Here is an 18,279-nt window from a genome sequence, read left to right on the forward strand (position 1 = left end):
CATTTTTCACCCCGATGTGGCAGTGACGTCAACACGTTGAAGCAGCTGTTTCGCTCGCGCATCTATGCGGCGCACAGTGTCATCGCTCCGATATCTTCATGGCAGAAATCGCCATGGTAGATTGAATCCACCGCCACGCATGGCCATTATACATATCGACCTGTTTAATAGTTCAGTCGCATAATAGGCTGAAGGACATCTGACTAAGGCTACTGACAATAGCCCCGATTAGCTCGGTGACTAACCTCGCTATGTGTCAGTCAAGCATGGTATGCCATAGGTCATATTCTTTTAGACAACCTTCACGATTGGCCTATACACTGCGCTATATAATTCGGCACATGTAAATCAGAATTATTGCGGAATTATTGTCAGTTTTTGACTCAAGACGCAAGCTACTGTCTCAAAGCGCACGCTAACGACTATCATATCTGTTCAAAATATACATTTATGTGCAAGGAACCACATCTGGTTTCTGTATACGAAATCATTTACGGGAGATATTCATCATTTTCTACACCGGTATCCAAAGATTTTCTTCTCATATCAAACTCATGCACAGCAAATTCACGTGTATCGATCCCGGGTATTTATTTTAGTATCTCTGCTGTACCAAGTAATTATTAGCCAGGCGATGTCGGTGTGCGGCGTCTTTAAGCGCGTGCGTGTGTACACCAGCGCTTTGATCGAACGCTAGCGAGTGTAATGAAATTCACACAGTGCTGATGTCACTGCTACATCAGTAGCCTGAATCCTTCTGGCCTCTAATGACGGCGCCTTTTATTTACCCACAAACCTTCACGTTGCCTTATTCACCAACAGCACAACTCGATGACCGTGCGTAGTTGTTGAAAGACTGAAGGATCCAGCCTACCACATCAGGGTGAAAATGGTATAGCTTATCGCAAACCAGCCAAATTTGTCATATCGTCGGGTGTATTACATAGTGACGGATGTTAAACTTCGCCAGCAAAAAAGTTTTTAAGTTAGACGCGATCAAAGAGTACGCCAATTTGTGATCAACCATAGCAGAACACTAACAAGTAAAATCCTCCAAAAGTTGCTGTAATTTAAAAAACTAGTATCTAAAGTATCTTGAAACATCTAGCACATTAAATCAGTAAAATGATTACAAAGTTATACGTCAGCATGTAAAAACGTGAAAACGTTGCACCCCAACATCCGTCACACATCCGTCACACATCCGCCACTATGTCTTGCGCCAATATTGCGCACGCTAATCTGGTCTCTCGTGTTGATCTATGGACATCCGTCACACATCCGTCAGTATGTCTTGCGCATAAAAGTCGGATCAAGGAAGGACTTCGAAGCATCCGTCGGTTCTTTACGCTTATTATTAAACGCTTTTTTATGATAAAACCGACTCGTCACGAGTGCCCACGACATACATGGCATATTGTATTTGAGGATTTACTCCTGATCTTACTAGTTCTCACTCTCATGATATAGCTAGTCACACAAGCTGTAACTTCTTTTTACAAAACGCCAATGATTGTATTCAGTTTTTACCAATTTACACTGTATTATCTGTCAATTTGAAGCCGCCTCTATACGCCTCTGAACATCTTTTGATCATCTTTCAATAACCTACGGTACTCATTAAAAAGGATCATATTTTCGTTTTTTATTACTTAACCATCCCTTTTATATTGTAAAGTTTTGAAATAATGTCTCTAATTGTCGAATCATCTCGAAGCATTCAAAATTGATTAAAAGTGATATTTTACTAAAATAATGATCCATTGAATGTCTGCTCTACGTAAACGTTTTTGGTTTATACCCAGTTATCAACATACGTCAAGAAATCATGTAGGTTTCAATGAACGATATTGAATTACGTACGTTCAAATTGAAAAATCATGTTTTTACATAGTGACGGATGTGACAGATACGCCATACAATTTAGTTGTTTTTCCGAGTAAACGGCGGCGTTTTACATAGTGACGGATCTTAGATACGTCACTATGTAAAACGTCGGGTAATGTAATATATCAACATCCGTCATTTGCATAATTAATTAACAAATTAATTATGCAAACTTGAGCTTCAAATCTTAGTAATATTATACTACTCACTATTTAAAATACATTGCCCAATTTTCATAAAAATGACAAAAATCAACATCCGTCACTATGTAATGCACCCGACGATATGTTTGAATAGCTAGTAGAACACCCGTCAATATAGTGTCAGAAACTCTCACACATCTTAGAATAACCTTGTCATTAATGTGAGACCGAAAGCAATGCCATTTTGGGAATATATTTGAATATTGCGTGGGAAAACATTGCGGTAAAAGTAAGTTAATCATGAAAATCGTTTAATTCTAATAATACCAACCAGTAACGGACGGACACTTAGCCAAGACTATGTGAGAAGTTTGGGGTATGTAAAGCATTTTCTTGTTATAAAAACAAGGAAAAAGCAGTCCAAAATTAAACTTTTTATCACAACGCGATATTGAAAAAAAGGAACATTTGGACAAGGCCTACGCTGGTTCTTTTAATTCTAGTTTCAAATCTGTTCATCACCTGCAGTCCATTTGGGATCTATGGTTTCATAAAAGTATTGGGAACTAATTTGGGTGGTATTTTGGTTTAAAAAAACGATACTGTTAAAAATATCGGTATTTATGCCAGCGACATTTCTATTATGTAAAATGCATTGAAAATTGTCGGCTAAAAAGTGCATAAATTAAAATCGCGAACAGTAATAGCAACAATAATTATCTACATTCCAAGCGGAAACGCTTTTCAAAAACATACCACCTTTTTTGGGCAATTGCTAAAACTGAAATATGAAATTCCAGGCCACCTGTAAAAAATTGCGTGAGCAAAAATAACCATGAACTTGGGTCACCGAAACAAATGTTTATATTGATGTCAGGTCTTTCATAGTGATACAACAATTAGCCCCCAATAATAGCTTTCATTTGAACCGTTATTTGTTAAACTGCGATATTTACTTTGAGAGAAATTAATGAACGTATCAAAACACTTTTCGCAAATCGATATAAAACTGCCCGACCCGTTAAAATGTCATTTAAACTTTAAAATGTTAAAATATACATGTACCAGCAAAATGTAGTCCTTCAAGGAGGACCACGCTCCATTTAGTACGATAGTCCACGCCGTCAGGCGTGGGTCCTTCTAGATTAGACATATCCTGACCTGGAAAGTCGAGGGAAATGTCAAACTGATTAACCACGCCTATTGATTAGCTACTAATGATATTCAGCCAATCCGATTGACTAAATATCATCAATAGCTGTCAGTAGGTGTGGCTTGCCTACCTGCTACCAGAACACTAGCTTCCAGCTTGGAATTGACACCAGTATTGCGTAACAAAATTGATTATTAACCCTCTTCAGTTGCATGTGTTAATCCTGTTATAATACTCGGTTTTCTTCTTAAGGCCGGTTTACACGATGCAATTTTCCATGCAATTGCCTGTTGCACAGACCTTGGAAAAAGATTGCACCGTGTATTTTGGATTTGCAAGGAATTAATCCCCCAAGCATCAGGCAAATTAATCCCCCAAGCAACAGGCAAAAAGGTAGAGACATGCTCTACTTTTAAGGTTGTTGCATGCAATCTAACCTCCTTCAGCCAATCAGCTGAATGAACACCGGCTGGTCACTGCATTCATTTGGGCATGTGTAGGGACCAGCTTGATTCACCATCCACAACATGATAAATGTGTGCACATGCTACATTATAATACACTTATGTAGGCCTATGTTGTTGTTGGTGGTGGTGTTTAGCCCTTTTGATCTTAGTTTTCCTTAGCCTTTTATTTATGGAAAATTGTATAGATATACAGGAGAGGATGGCAATCTTTTGCTTTCAGGACAACACATGAGCCATTTTGATATTAATACGAAAATCATTAACCACTACTTTTTGAGTATATCCCAAACCTATGGCCACGCTCAAGGAATTGCAAGGCCGAACATTGCTTCGTCTATTTTGATCAATTGCACAGCTTCATGGTCAGTGAGCACATAATCTCACCCACTAAGTAATGGGCCTTGCAATGGAAATTTCATCGTGTAAAGCCACCTTTACCCTCAGTTCAATGACCTGTAGGTTGCACACAATCAATTCCTTTTGTCATCACTACATTTAATATTGTCCTGGTTAACCTCGATTCCTTACTATTTTTGTATAATGGTTGTGCTTGAAATTATTGATTGCAGTGCAGTCCATTCAATCAAATGTTGTCATAAACCATTGAGCGTGTTTATAGTGGTGTACGGTATTTATACGGTATCTTTATACGCATATGGGATTAGGCTGGAATGTGACATATCCGTTATCTCGGCTGTTTATTCGCTACTTGCACGGTTCCGCCATTATGCACTATGTGCGGGGAGAGCCTCGAACTGGCAGCATACATGAAAGGAAGAATTATGTAACCTTACACAGAACGTTATGACTAGTTCAATTCCCATTAATTATTCATTTATTTATTTTATTTTCGTTGATTGATTTATATATTGCCATTGATCAGGCTTATTATGATTTCTTTCATTTTTGCTTGCTTACTTTTTTGTTTAGAGATTTTTAGATCAAAGACTAATCATATCAGTGATTATTGATGCTTAATCAGTCACTAATGAATGAATATCATGCATATGAATTATAAACGAATGCAATTTGTAATTGAATTATAGAATAGATTGGTTGATTGAGAGACTGATTAATTTGAGATTGATGAAGTTATGAGCGGTCAATAACTATTTGGCTGACTGATTGAGATTGCCAGATCTAACACTATGGACCACAATGGCCTCATCCTAATGACATAGTGACCTCAAGTTTCAGAGTATGAGTTTTGTATTAAAATTTTCAAAGGTCATTCAATGACTATACAAATGTATTGGGGTTAAAGAATTGTGCCCTTATTAATTATAGATGAGCATGTTGTGGATCCTAGTGTAAGACCATGAAGAGACAATTGAGAGACTGATTATAAATTGAGTGGGTGCTTGACTCGATTACTTGATTGATTGATATTTTAACACCAAGATACGGTACATTAATTGCGAGACTACAATGTAATTTGTTAATAATTGATCGATTGATCGAATGAATGATTATTGATTGATACTTGATGAGTAGTTCAATGATTGACTGACTATCAATTCATCGATATATCAATCTAATAAGTTTTTGTGATTCTATTATACATGTATTATATTATTATATTGATTGATTGGATGACCATATCAATTAATTGATTAATCAATCAATTCAATAATGATTCTGATTGTTTTCTTGATTGTTTGTTGAATACTTATTGGACGGATCGTTGGTTGAATGAACCAACGACTGAGTGATTAATCAAAGAATCCCTTGAACTTGAAGAACAGTTTGCATCCATTTTTCGAAAATCGGAGCAACTTTTAATTTTTCACCCCTAGCGTGCAAATTGACCTTGGACCTGTCGAACCTCAAAACTCAATATGTCCTACGTGCGCAAATAATGTTACACATATGACATGAGCATGTAGGGTGTTTGAGGGTCTTTTTTGAGGGTCACGGAGTTCCAATATATAATTTATATAGCTTGGTAGACAAAAGTTTTGAATTCAGCATACCCGAATTAAACAAAACAATTTGGTTGCCAGCTTTTACGCGAACTTGCCGCTTGATGCTTAAATAAGCACATTTCCAAAATAAAGCCAGACTAATATAACAACACTGATTTTACAAAATAAATCAATATGATATCACGATTTGGGCCTACACTGGTCGAAACCCAACTACTTCAAAAGTGTGAAGTGTTTTGATCCATGCAATCTCATAATCAATCGATTGAGATGACTAGCGTACTCGTCCCAGTTACATAACAGATGCGGTTAAATAATGGGCGGGTTTACCAACCATATTTGGAGTTATTACGTTGTCATTAACTGGGTTGGTTCAGGTCACTGCTTATGGTAATTCGAGTGCGCTGCTGGGGGTAGAGCACGAATCTATAAGGACCAAAGCCTGACGGCGTTGATTATAGTGCTAAATATTGCGTTGGTCCTGTATGGACTAGCAAAATGTGACCCAAGGCAGCTATTGGATTTAGCGCCTTTTGGAAAAAAAACTCTTCATATGGCGGACTACTCAAATGCATTCAACAAAAGCATGATTGCAATCTACTGCGTCAGATCGTCTCACACACATAACAAATGCACTACGATCAAACAGGTTGATGACAACATTTGATTGAATGGACTGCATTGCGCCATGATTACGATGTCCTTCACCGGTTCAAATCCTTTGTTTGGAGCCAATCGATAAAAGCATGCAGGTCCTCTATTGATACATGCAGGTCATTCACATTATAACTACAATGCCATTCATGGAATTCACAAAGCCTAGAAACCGATTGCGGGGGTAAAATAGTATCCCTGAGCAAGAATAATGAGGGAGCACCTGGATTGAAATAAAGCAGGTGAAACCTATTATGGGATGGCACGCATGGACGGCTAACAGAATGGATTGTGGACAGGAACCTCTCTGGTGAAACACTTTCACACAGGACATCAAGCAAGAAGCAAGTGGACGTGTTACTCTCGTTGTGCTCATCAGATACGTAGCCTTTAGTCAGTGATAGATAGGTGGGTAAGTCCACAAACTCGTCTTGTCTAATGAACATTTTGATTGGTTAATGTTTATTTCTTATTCACATATAATTATTATTCATTAAATGAGTATTTTGTGACTCTAGTATATCCCGGGAGTATATCATGGACTTTGATATCAAAAAGCTTATTTCCGAAATTTCAGTTGATTCCGAGTTTGCGTTTGCGAGAAGCATGGTTAGACTTTAGTAGTCCTGCCATGCCAGCAAGAACGACGGGCGAATGAAAAATTTTTGTACTTGCTCAAAAGGACGTTGGCTCTTATCAAAGTTCCTTGTTATGTAAATGAGACGGCCTACTTTCCGTAGCTTTTACACGCGGACTTTGTATATCATAGGGAAAGTCGAGCCGACCAGTGTTGTGCATGGATGATGGAAGGGGGGTGGGCACGGGAGATTAAAATACTGCTTTGTATCTCACAAGATGATTTGTGTATTTTGGACAAATTAATAATTCAAAGAAATCTTTGTAATAACTCAAAAATATCAGAAAGACAATTGCAATCAGTTATCTTTACGCTGCTTTATTAATGTTACCAGACCCAGATAAGCTAAGTGTAGGGCAACCCCCGGAAAGTCGCTTCGATAGCGATAGTAAAAAGTTCGTTTAAACGTATCGTCCTGCAATTTTCTGTGAATTTCTAGAACACATGTCTCGATCTAAATCTGAAATCTGGAGGTGTGCAATTAAGAAAAAGCGAGTTTCAATGTTTTTGTTTGCCACGGTTAAGGGATCTGGAATGAGCGTTTTGAGCATTTCGACAGTATTTTTTGTGGGACATGAGAGCACATCGAATTGCATTCTGAATACAAAGAATGTCTTTCTGATATCAAATAATTTTCATTTTTTGAAATTCACGATATAATACAAATTTTATGACAAATTATAAAAAAAAATTCACATTTTTATATAACAGTCCTGGTGTAAATCTTATAAATCTAATGATATATTCTTGAAGTGTATGTAGCTGGAGGAAAAGCCGACGATCAATTGAAAATTGTGACCTTTCGTATTGAAGATATGGATTTTTTTCCCAAAAGGACCTAATTTTTTTGGTGTTTTGGGGGAAAAATTCATATCTTCAATACGAAAGGTCAAAATTTTCAATTGATCGTCGGCTTTTCATCCCACCTACATACACGCTAAGTATAAATCATCAGATTTATGCCATACAATGTGTATTACATTGCGAATTTCAAAAATCAAAATTATTTGATATCAGAAGGACATTCTTCGTATTCAGAATGCAATTCGATATGTCTGATGTGCTCTAATGTCCCACAATAAATACTGTCCAAACGTTCATACCCCAGCCCTTAACAGGTTTGTGTACAAAACGTATGCGCATGCATCTCAGTCGTTTTGTGGCTGATTGACATGATTGAGAGCTTGAAGTTCATTAAGACTGTATAAAATCTATTTAAACTCGATTTAAACTCGATTTAAACTTGATTTAAAAGCATTCACAATTTAATACTACGGAACAGTTACACACTTAAAACGACGGGGTCAAAATATCAACCCTTTTACGGGGTCAGTTTTATTTAACCCTATTCGTGGTTGAAACCAACTACGGTCGGGGTCATTTTCTGTTTGGCATCATTTTTAATTGACAGGGTCATATTTAAATGACCCCAAATATAATCATTTTTCAACCCACGTTCCGGGGTCATTTTCTAATCGGGACCCCTGAATGAAGTTATTTCAACCACGTTAGGGGTCATTTTCTAATTGTGACCCCTGAATATAGTCATCTTTTGACACTAATAGGATTATTTTCCAACTGATTATGTTAGGGGTCAAATCATTTTTTAACCTTAAATATAGTCATTTTTAACCACAATTTGGGTCAAATTTTTCACCAGATCACCGGAGTCAAATTTGACCCTTTTTAGTCGAAGCATAGTTGACTTGGAGAGCGGGGTCAAAAATGACCCTTTCGGGGTCAAATTTTGACCCCGTAGTTTTTTGTGTGTACGAACATCTCCTTGGCACATTATTGTCTTGCAAAATAGCGCGAACAGCGCACCTCCGATCAACCTACCTTAAGTACTAATGGAAAAATAGCATAATACCGTGAATAGCGCCGGCTTCAGTGGTAAGGCATTTTCTGATCAGAATGGACCAAAGTTCAAAAACGCAAAATAGCGCGAATAGGGCCCCCCCCCCCCCCCGGTCTTTCATCATAAGGCCGAAAAAACAGTGTTGCCCTCAAGTGTGACAAATGGGAAGGTTGGGTCGGTCGGTTTTTAAAAATCCCCACAAATATTAACCTAGAAGTATATACAGAGCCATATTTTGTAACACGGACTACGAAGGGGGTTGTGGCAACCCCCCTAATTTTCAATTATAAACATATACCGTTATAATTGGTACCAGTGTATAGCTATAAGTACAAATATGCCTCACATGATGTCGCTATGATGTCATAATGCGAGTGCGCCCATGCAAATTTGGGAAATTCTGACTATGTACAACAGTATAGGCAAAATTGATTTTCAGCAAAAAACTCTACGAACATGCGATTTTCACCGACGTTTCTCGTATAAAAGGAAATGAAAGGTCAGTAGCTCTTGGGAGTAATTTTACAAGAGCGAAATGAAAATCATTGATTCTACTATAGACGAATCCAAATACACGCATTCCTACACCTGACTAGCAGCCTTTAGTTGGGTCCCCGTCGGCTACAATGCATCCAAAATGTGAAATGATTCGACCTTGGCGGAAATTTTAAACTGCATTCCATCACCCGTTTTACACCTTCCGCGAAAACACAGGTAGACAAAAGAAGTTTACAACACAATACAGTTCCAACAGTTGTGCAAACAAAAGCCGCCTTACACCTAGAGAAGGTCGAGGAGGGTTAATAGAATAATACAATAGAGATAATTCCGCAGGTAATCCCGTCGCATCTATTCATGGATGTACAAATGGATGAACAAAAGGACTATGTATGAATAGACATGATAGATGCGACAGGATTACCTCTATTGTATATTATTATTCTATTAACCCTCCTTGTCTTTGCATCTTTAGGTGTTAGGCGGCTTTTATTTGCACAATCGGGTGCTCAAAACCCCAGGTTGGTGCTAGCGGGAAACCAAAGATGGCCGACCAAATCCTGACCATGACTTGGCTCGTTGGATTCGTCTATAGAAAGCAATAGTGGGCCTCGCCAACAACCCCCCCGCCTTTTTTTTTTTTTTGATGGCCGGTACTACCCCCGTGTTGGTGCTGGGTTAAAAATTGTATACTAAAATGAGCGCAAAGGATGGATCTACGATTAGCTTAGAGGTCGTTTGGACGCAAACACGTGCATTTTTTATGACGCATAAAAAATCGTATATAAACTCAAAAAAGTTTGGAAACTTTCAAACACGGTTGTATATCAGAAAATTTTGAAATCTTATCTCCATATTGTTTCACACCAGCGAAAACATTGTTCTTTTCTATCAACAATGATACCTCAATTGTGACAATAGCTTATTCCACGGCTGAGTAACTTGTTTTAAAAGACGGAGGTCTCAAAGAAAATGTGCGAAACTGACCATTATCTGCGCTCATCTTATTGCTCTGAATGAATGAACGAGTGGTTTAATGCATGAATAAAAGAATGAATGAAAAGTACATCAAGTTGAATAAAAAGTGCTAGGATGGGATTAGCAGTTCTACTCGTGGATTCAAACAGATCAACGCAAGTCAACCTATCTTGCTGGTCACTTCATAGTGGTCATTTGCAAGAAATTTCTAAGCAAACATGGCTCGATTACCAGACCTGGATAACGCTCGCGCTATTGGTCAGCTTGAGGCTGCCATACCTCAGAATCACGGCAACATTTGGATTTTCCTGCAGTATGATCTCCAAGCTAAAAGTCAGACCGGAAATGTCAAAGACAGACCCAGAAGTGGCCATCCAAGAAAAACAATGGCTGCAGAAGACCGGTACGTGAGACTGACACACGATATCTTCATGGCAGAAATCGCCATGGTAGGTTGAATCCACCGCCACGCATAGCCATTTTATAGCGACCTGTTTAATAGTTTTGTGTCGCATAAGAGCCGAAGGACATCTGACTAAGGCTACTGACAATAGCCCCGATTAGACCGGCTACTGTCCTCGCTGTGTGTTAGTCAAGCATGGTACACCATAGGTCATATGGTTTCGGACTACCTTCACGATTGGCCTATACACTGCGCTATATAATTCGGCACATATAAATCAAAATTATTGTCAGTTTTGACTAGTATCTCAAAGCGCAAGCTAACGACTATCATATGTTAAATATATATATTCAAGTGCAAGGAACCACATCTGGTTTCTTTATACAACATCATTTACGGGAGATATTCATCATTTTCAAACCCGGTATCCAAAGATTTATCGTCTGAATATCAATCGTGCATAGCACATCCACGTGTATCGATCCCGTGTATTCATTTCAGCGTCTCTTGCTATAGTGTAATTATTAACCGGGCGATGTCGGTGTGTGACAGTACTTTGAAACCCGTTTTTTAATGAAACGGTATGGTATTCCTTATTCATCTTTACTGATGCAAATGGCGCAGACAATGACAGATTTGGCACATTTTGTTTGAGAGCTTGTCTTTCAAAGACAGTTACTCAACAATAAAATAAGTTATGGTCACAAATTTGGTATCATTTTTGACAGGAAAGAACAACGCTTGTATTGATATGAAATAATATGGAAATAGATTTCAAATTTTTCTGATATAAAGCCGTTTTGTTACGTTTCCAAACTTGCTTTGAGGAGTTTAGTTCTAGGGTTAAATAAAAGTTAAATTTTGATTTTGAACTGGGGGAAAATTGGCATAACTTAAGAAAAATAAAATAGTGTCAAAATACGCAGAATAAACTTCCCCATCTATTTAACATAACAATGCTGCATAACAATATGCAGACTATTGTTCTCATTTAGGAATCGAAAGGCCTTACACAGTATTGTTACTGTGCATACATCCACTGTTTTGTAATGGTGCATCCAACTGAAATTATAATACCCATAGCATACCCATTGCAATATCGGAATCAGAAACATGGGTTTGTGAAAATAATCTCTTCATATATGGCACATGTATTGAATACATGTGCATAGCTTGACTGACCTCTTGAGCTGCCTAACACTAGGATCCACAGCATGCTCATCTACCAGGGCACAGTTCTTCAACTTCTATACATTTGTACATTCATTGAATTGGAATGTGGGTACAAAAACTCATACTCAGCAACTTGAGCTCAAATTTTGCACTGATTATTTAATTTCTAATTTCATTCTCAGAAATCATGAAGATCTTGTCGACCATCTTGATTGGAGTACTTGCCGTCTCCATGGTTACAAGTTATCCGGGTAAGTAATAATGGGCTATTCCATTTAAAATCCACACTCCCCATTATGGAAGATTTAGCTAGTGTCTTCCACAGAGGGGGTATCAGTTTTGAATGCAATTGGGTAACTTCCATTTGAAATACTCACACCAGTTGTGAAAGATATAGGTAAAATCATAATACAGAGAGTATGGGTTTCAATATGTGACTGGACGCGGCGAATCAGCCGTAAAGTCGGCCCGGTCAATTTTGTTTTATTTCGTGTTTAGAAAATATATACCATAAGCTTTAAAATGGTATATCATTTGACTTCAAACGTTTTTCAAAAGCGGAGTTATGATTTGTTGAACTCTGTTCCTTCGACAAAATTGTATTTTTTATCGGTTCTACATGTGTCTCTTTTTCTACATTTCTGGTAATAAATATCCAACAGTCATAATTGGCGGTCATTTCAAATCATCCCCAAGTCAACGAGGTTCAGAAATATCCTCTCATTGTTCATTGTTGATTATACATACCTAGACAAAATACAATGCTTTGTTATCCACCACTTGAACAGGATTTAGCCAAAGCAAACAAAGACAAGAACTATTCTATAGAAATAGGTAGAAGCTTATTATCCTCTTCAGCAGTAGTATTATTGATTGATTTAAACAGCGTTTGATATTAAGATACTTGTCGCAACGAATTGATACACCTATGAATACGACCTTCACATACATTTTACACTTTAACTCAGAATACAATTTGCCGAGTTTACGGCTGATTCGCCGCGTCCACTCACATATGGTCAATTACATTTGAAAAACATACCCCCTCAGTGGAAGATATTGCCAAAATCTTCCACAGGGGTAGGGGTAGTGTGGATTTCAACTGGAATATAGCCAAATCACCAATGAGACCTTTCTATAACCCGACATTTAATTTGCTTCAAACAAAAGGCATATTGATAAGTGTGCTTTGCTCTACTCAATTAATATTTTTAAAACATGCTTAGCACTTCCATAATGCCTCCAATACCACCTTAATGGTAATGAATTATATTTTCAAATATTCCTACTTTGCCCTGTGTGGATCTGATCGTGTCATCGTGTCATATCTTATAAAATCCAGAGGATGATTTAAAGGAAGCCCCATCATACACTGCCACTTTACTTTTCAAATCCCATTAAATTCTGTGCAAAAGATGTCGTTTTATAATTGTGTGTATCATTATTACTTGGTCGATTTCAGATTAAAAGTGATGTGTGCATAAAGGATAATTCACACCTTCTGTAGATAACATAAAATGTGAAATCGATCAGCAAATTAATAGTGTTTTTATTAATTATAACTGTTCAAATTCAAATTTAACCATACACATTATGCAGTGGTCGAGCAGTGTTCACTCACACTGCTGCTAACAAGTTAACCCAGTGGGGTGCTGGGTAGTACTTAAATCATCCTCTGCAAAAATCATAAGGATCAATATCAAAAAAAAATGCAAAAAAACTGTTTTATTCTATTTGTAGATACTTATCTTCGAACATTACTGGATGCATTGGATCAAATAGTAGATTCTGGTAAGTTCCTTAGCTAGGCCTTAAAAATGAGTGATTTCACAATGGTTATAAACATAAATCAATAGGAATTGTATGTTATTCCCTTCTATTTTGAAAACACACTAGAGTATCCAGGAAAAATGTTACATTTTACAAAATGAAACGCATTTTGAGATGGTGCAATAAAACGATGTATTTTTTCAGATGCTTTTTATTGCTCCGATTTTGATCAAATTTAGTCTCAAATTGTTCCATTTGGAAAAACATTTTAACCAATGAATAGTTTGATACATCGCACGTGTGAAAACAATGACATTTTGAAGGGGTCATTCGGTGATTATCATTTCTTGAAAAAGGGGGTCTTTGTAAAACAAAAAAGGATCACTGGGTGTGAGGGTGTTGAAAAAATGGGGGAAAATGTGGCCGCATATTATTGTCGCCCTAAAAATGAATGCCACCCCCCGACTCAAGTCAACCCCAAAAATTGCATATGTTTAAAAGAAAATTTATTCCAAAAATTTTATGGGATCTGGAATGAGCGTTTTGAGCGTTTCGACAGCATTTTTTGTGGGACATGAGAGCACATCAGACATTGAATTGCATTCTGAATACAAAGAATGTCTTTCTGATATCAAATAATTTTCAGTTTTTGAAATTCACGATATAATACAAATTTTATGACATTATTAAAATTTGATATTTTTCACATTTTTGATATATAACAGTACTCGAAGTAAACTTTATAAATCTAATGATATATTCTTAAAGTGTATGTAGCTGGGATGAAAATCCGACGATCAATTGAAAATTTTGACCTTTCATATTGAAGATTTTTTTCCGAAAAGAGGTCTATTTTTTGTGTGTTTTGGAAAAAATCCATATCTTCAATACGAAAGGTAAAATTTTCAATTGATCGTCGGATTTTCATCCCACCTACATACACTTTAAGTATTAATCATCAGATTTATAAAGTACTGTTAAATATCAAAAATATCAATTTTAATCATTTGCCATAAAATGTGTATTACATTGCGAATTTCAAAAATCAAAATTATTTGATATCAGAAGGACATTCTTCGTATTCAGAATGCAATTCGATATGTCTGTGCTCTAATGTCCCACAATAAATACTGTTACCCAGGGGGCCAAACTCAACTTTTTGGTCAACCTGACATGGGATGCTGTAAAAGGTTGTGTGGTATCAATGTGTTCGAGGGACCTCCCTGAACAACTTCTAGGTGGACAACCCTGAAAATATGCTACTGAAAAAATATGGCAGCCATTTTTCAAAATGGCCGCCATTCAAAACTATTTTGACTATATCTCAGTCCATAATGTACATAGAGTTGTGATTTTGGTGGCTATACCCATGTTTTGGGGGTCGAAGAATCCATTGAAACAATCAGATAATACATAGAGTCGCTGCATCTACTACAAATCCAAAATGGCGACTAAATTGCAAACTTATTTAATTTCACGTTGCAAACAACTACTTTCTTTTCCTTCATTACAGCTAACATGAATAAGGTATAAGTGTCCTTCCAAGGACTGGTATCAATTCTCGCTATTCGCAATAAGGGCGCCGCCAGCGGTTTGCGATGTATCATGGGAAAAATCGTGATGTATCATGGGAAAAGGTCGACATCCAAGTCCGCGCAATACGAATATTACCATGCTATTACACATGAACACGTGACAATATTTTTTAGTTTGTCAATATAACGGTATTACACGCAAGTCGATAGAGAATTAATTAATTGTGCACATTTCAAATCACATTATTAAGTATTATTGAGTATCGATTCGCGTGTAACACCTTTATTTTGACAAACTAAAAAAATATTGTCACGTGTTCCTATGTAATAGCATGGTAATATTCGTATTGCGCGGACTTGGATGTCGACCTTTTCCCATGATACATCACGATTTTTCCCATGATACATCGCAAAAACCGCTGGCGGCGCCCTTATTGCGAATAGCGAGAATTAAAAACCGTTATTTAAAAGGAAACTAAGTCACCTAGGTGTAAGTATGTATCCATCTAGCTCATAACTACCTGACGGCAATCTGCAAGATTATGCGCGAGTCTGGAGCGGAAAACATATTGATAGTTTCTGGTCTTTGCCTCGAGGGAACCGCTAAGATGTTTGGGCATAAAGCAGACTACTACCAGACTATGCATGCAATAAATATCCTTAGTGAAGCTGTGCGGCGACTCTTCTGGGAGGAGTTCGAGAGCTGGTGTGCAGATAATGAGTTCGGCGATACAGACAGGACCGATGATGTTGAAAAGCTGCTTCAGATCCTGGGTGATCAATCACGATCTCGAGAAGAGCAGTTGAAACTAATTGAAGCAAATCACGCACAGCTCAATGTACTTCAGGAGCAACTCGCAGTCTTCCGTGAATCTCTTCAAGACAGACCAACAGCACTATTCTGGATGAACTTTCTAGATATGACTGACATTCTACATAAATTCATCCTGCATGAAAGAGAGGGAAACTGGCTTGGTTATTTGTCAGAAGCAGCAAAGATGCTTCCTTACTTAACTGCAGCAGGCCATTACAAATATGGCCAGCAGTCATTGCCGTTGTACCTGCATGAGATGAAACATCTTCAAGAGATAGCACCCGAAGTTCATCAGGCATTCATGCGAGGAGCCTTTGTTGGAAGGAGAGTTGACGGTTATGACAATGGTGTATCTCCAGATATGCTACTGGAACAGAGCTACAATAAGAGTGTCAAGGAAACAAGTGGTTTAGATGGAATAACAACAAATCCTGCTGCTCGAACCAAATGGGTATATACCAAGTCCATGACTGCAGCGGTCTCTTCACAGTTAAAGAGTATGCTGCATCTAGATCCAGAAACCGAAGACCCGCGTCATGAAGGAGGTCATGCTCGCGTTGAAAGAGTCTGAGGAAGTTGTGAAGGTAAATGCTGCGATTGAAACAAGCCCATTTGCCAAGAATGCAAATCTCAACATATCTACTGGTCAGAAGGCAGATAAAGTGGTACAACAACTACTTCAAGTGAAACAAATTGGTACCGAAGCCTTGTCTGAGTCAATACAGATGAAACAAGAAAACCAAAACGGTGAAGCTTCAGACATTTGCTACTCAGAACAAGGCAGCAAAATCTGGCAAAAAAACCTCGGCAAGCGCGAAGAGTGATGAATCTGTTGCCCTTCTTCGCATGATTCAGATTACTGCAAGCGGTGGAAAACTTGACATTGTCCAGTATATCGGCAACCATGAATGCACGAAATTTCCACCATCGATATTCACAGTAGATGGTCAAATGAGATCTGGCAAAAAAGCAAACTTCGTCAAGGCCATAAAAGCGGAAATAGAAGTTAGTTCGGTTCCTCAGTTGCCAGAAAGCCAGTTGAAAACAGCAGTCATAGTAGATGCCACGTTTGCCATTCGTCATTGGTCTTTCCATAAGGATGAAACCTTTGGAGAGATTGCCCAGCGATTCAAACAGTTATTACTCTCAGATGTACCAAGTAATACAGAATCGATTCACTTTTGCTGCGACAGATATATGGCAGCAAGCTTGAAGGGAACTGAACGTCAAAAGCGAATCAAGACAAAATCAGCACAACCCAAAGTTTATGACATTCAAGAACAGATCCGTGCACCAGAGCCACTTTTTTTCGGTGTCTTCAAACAAAGCTGGATTGCAACAGTTTCTTTGTGACTTGTGGTCTGCGGAGGAAGCAGAAAAGACATCTCTGGGGAAAACCAATCTGTATCTAGGAGGAGGCTTTAAGGAAGAAACCAAGACTGTCATGATCAATGAAGAGTCTGTCACTCCGATACCTGAACTAGAATCCACTCAGGAAGAGGCAGATACTAGACTCATACTGCATGCTGTCTATAGTGTACAGAAAGATAATGCTGAGCGTTTGGTTGTCTATGCCAATGACACAGATGTGGTTGTCCTCTTCCTATCCTCGCTGTTTCAAGATGTGTCAGAAATATAGATAAGAACAGACAGAGATACACACATACCTATACACGTCATAGCTGCTGCGTTAGGACCACCCCGATGCCGATCGCTACCGTTCCTCCACAGTTTGAGTGGAAGGGACACAACTAGTTTCTTTTTAAGGGTATTTTCAAACTGCCCGTCTTACTTGGGTCTGTTCTGTCCTGTTCTGTCTTGTCTTGTACTGTTCAGCCTGTCCATACACCATTAATTTATTTGGCACAATATGTTTGATTCCGATCTTATCCTAATTATCTTTCAAGTGAGGGAATCATACACTTCTCGTTTCATTCAGCCTTGTGTCAAAATATGTTATTTATTATATTTTTTTATTGTTGTACTTTAAGTATTATTATCTGATTTATTGATTCCGTTCAATTAATTTTCATTTATTCTTATTTCGGCCACATGATACATTCGTTGTACATATTAATTTTGTAGCGTAAGTTAAGTTTCACGCTCTGCGTTTTTGCGGCATCCACATCTCTTCACTTTTCATGTTCTTATTGTGTTTCTATAAGTTATCTCATTATGTTTTCCTTATCTTTAATTTCCATTTGTATAATTTTATTGTGAATTGAGATGAAAACAAATAAACTTGAACTTGAAGAACTTGAACTTACACCAGTAAGAAGGTATGGTTATCCACCAGCAAGGCTCTCAATCTAACAGCCCTACAAGATTTTGCTGAAACTGCTGACTCTTTTGATGTTGAAGCTAATCTTACGCAGCAAGCAAGA

At 37.8% G+C, this 18,279-nt stretch overlaps 1 protein-coding gene across 2 annotated transcripts in view; it reads left to right on the plus strand.

Moving 5' to 3' along the window:
* LOC140146034 (uncharacterized) overlaps positions 1-18,279 on the plus strand; it is a 52,260-nt gene that overhangs the window by 24,244 nt on the left and 9,737 nt on the right. Inside the window, exons 1-3 of one of the 2 annotated variants that reach the window (XM_072167776.1) lie at positions 6,413-6,641; positions 11,959-12,027; positions 13,517-13,567. The exons of the other annotated variant lie outside the window; for it this stretch is intronic. Of the exons in view, the coding sequence (XP_072023877.1) occupies positions 11,964-12,027; positions 13,517-13,567 (115 nt within the window). The 5' untranslated portion in view covers positions 6,413-6,641; positions 11,959-11,963. Of the gene's footprint in view, positions 1-6,412; positions 6,642-11,958; positions 12,028-13,516; positions 13,568-18,279 lie in introns of those variants that run through there. 2 annotated transcript variants of the gene reach the window in all.

The sequence above is a fragment of the Amphiura filiformis genome, chromosome 2 (assembly GCF_039555335.1).
Source record: "Amphiura filiformis chromosome 2, Afil_fr2py, whole genome shotgun sequence".
In the NCBI taxonomy this organism is placed as follows: domain Eukaryota; kingdom Metazoa; phylum Echinodermata; class Ophiuroidea; order Amphilepidida; family Amphiuridae; genus Amphiura; species Amphiura filiformis.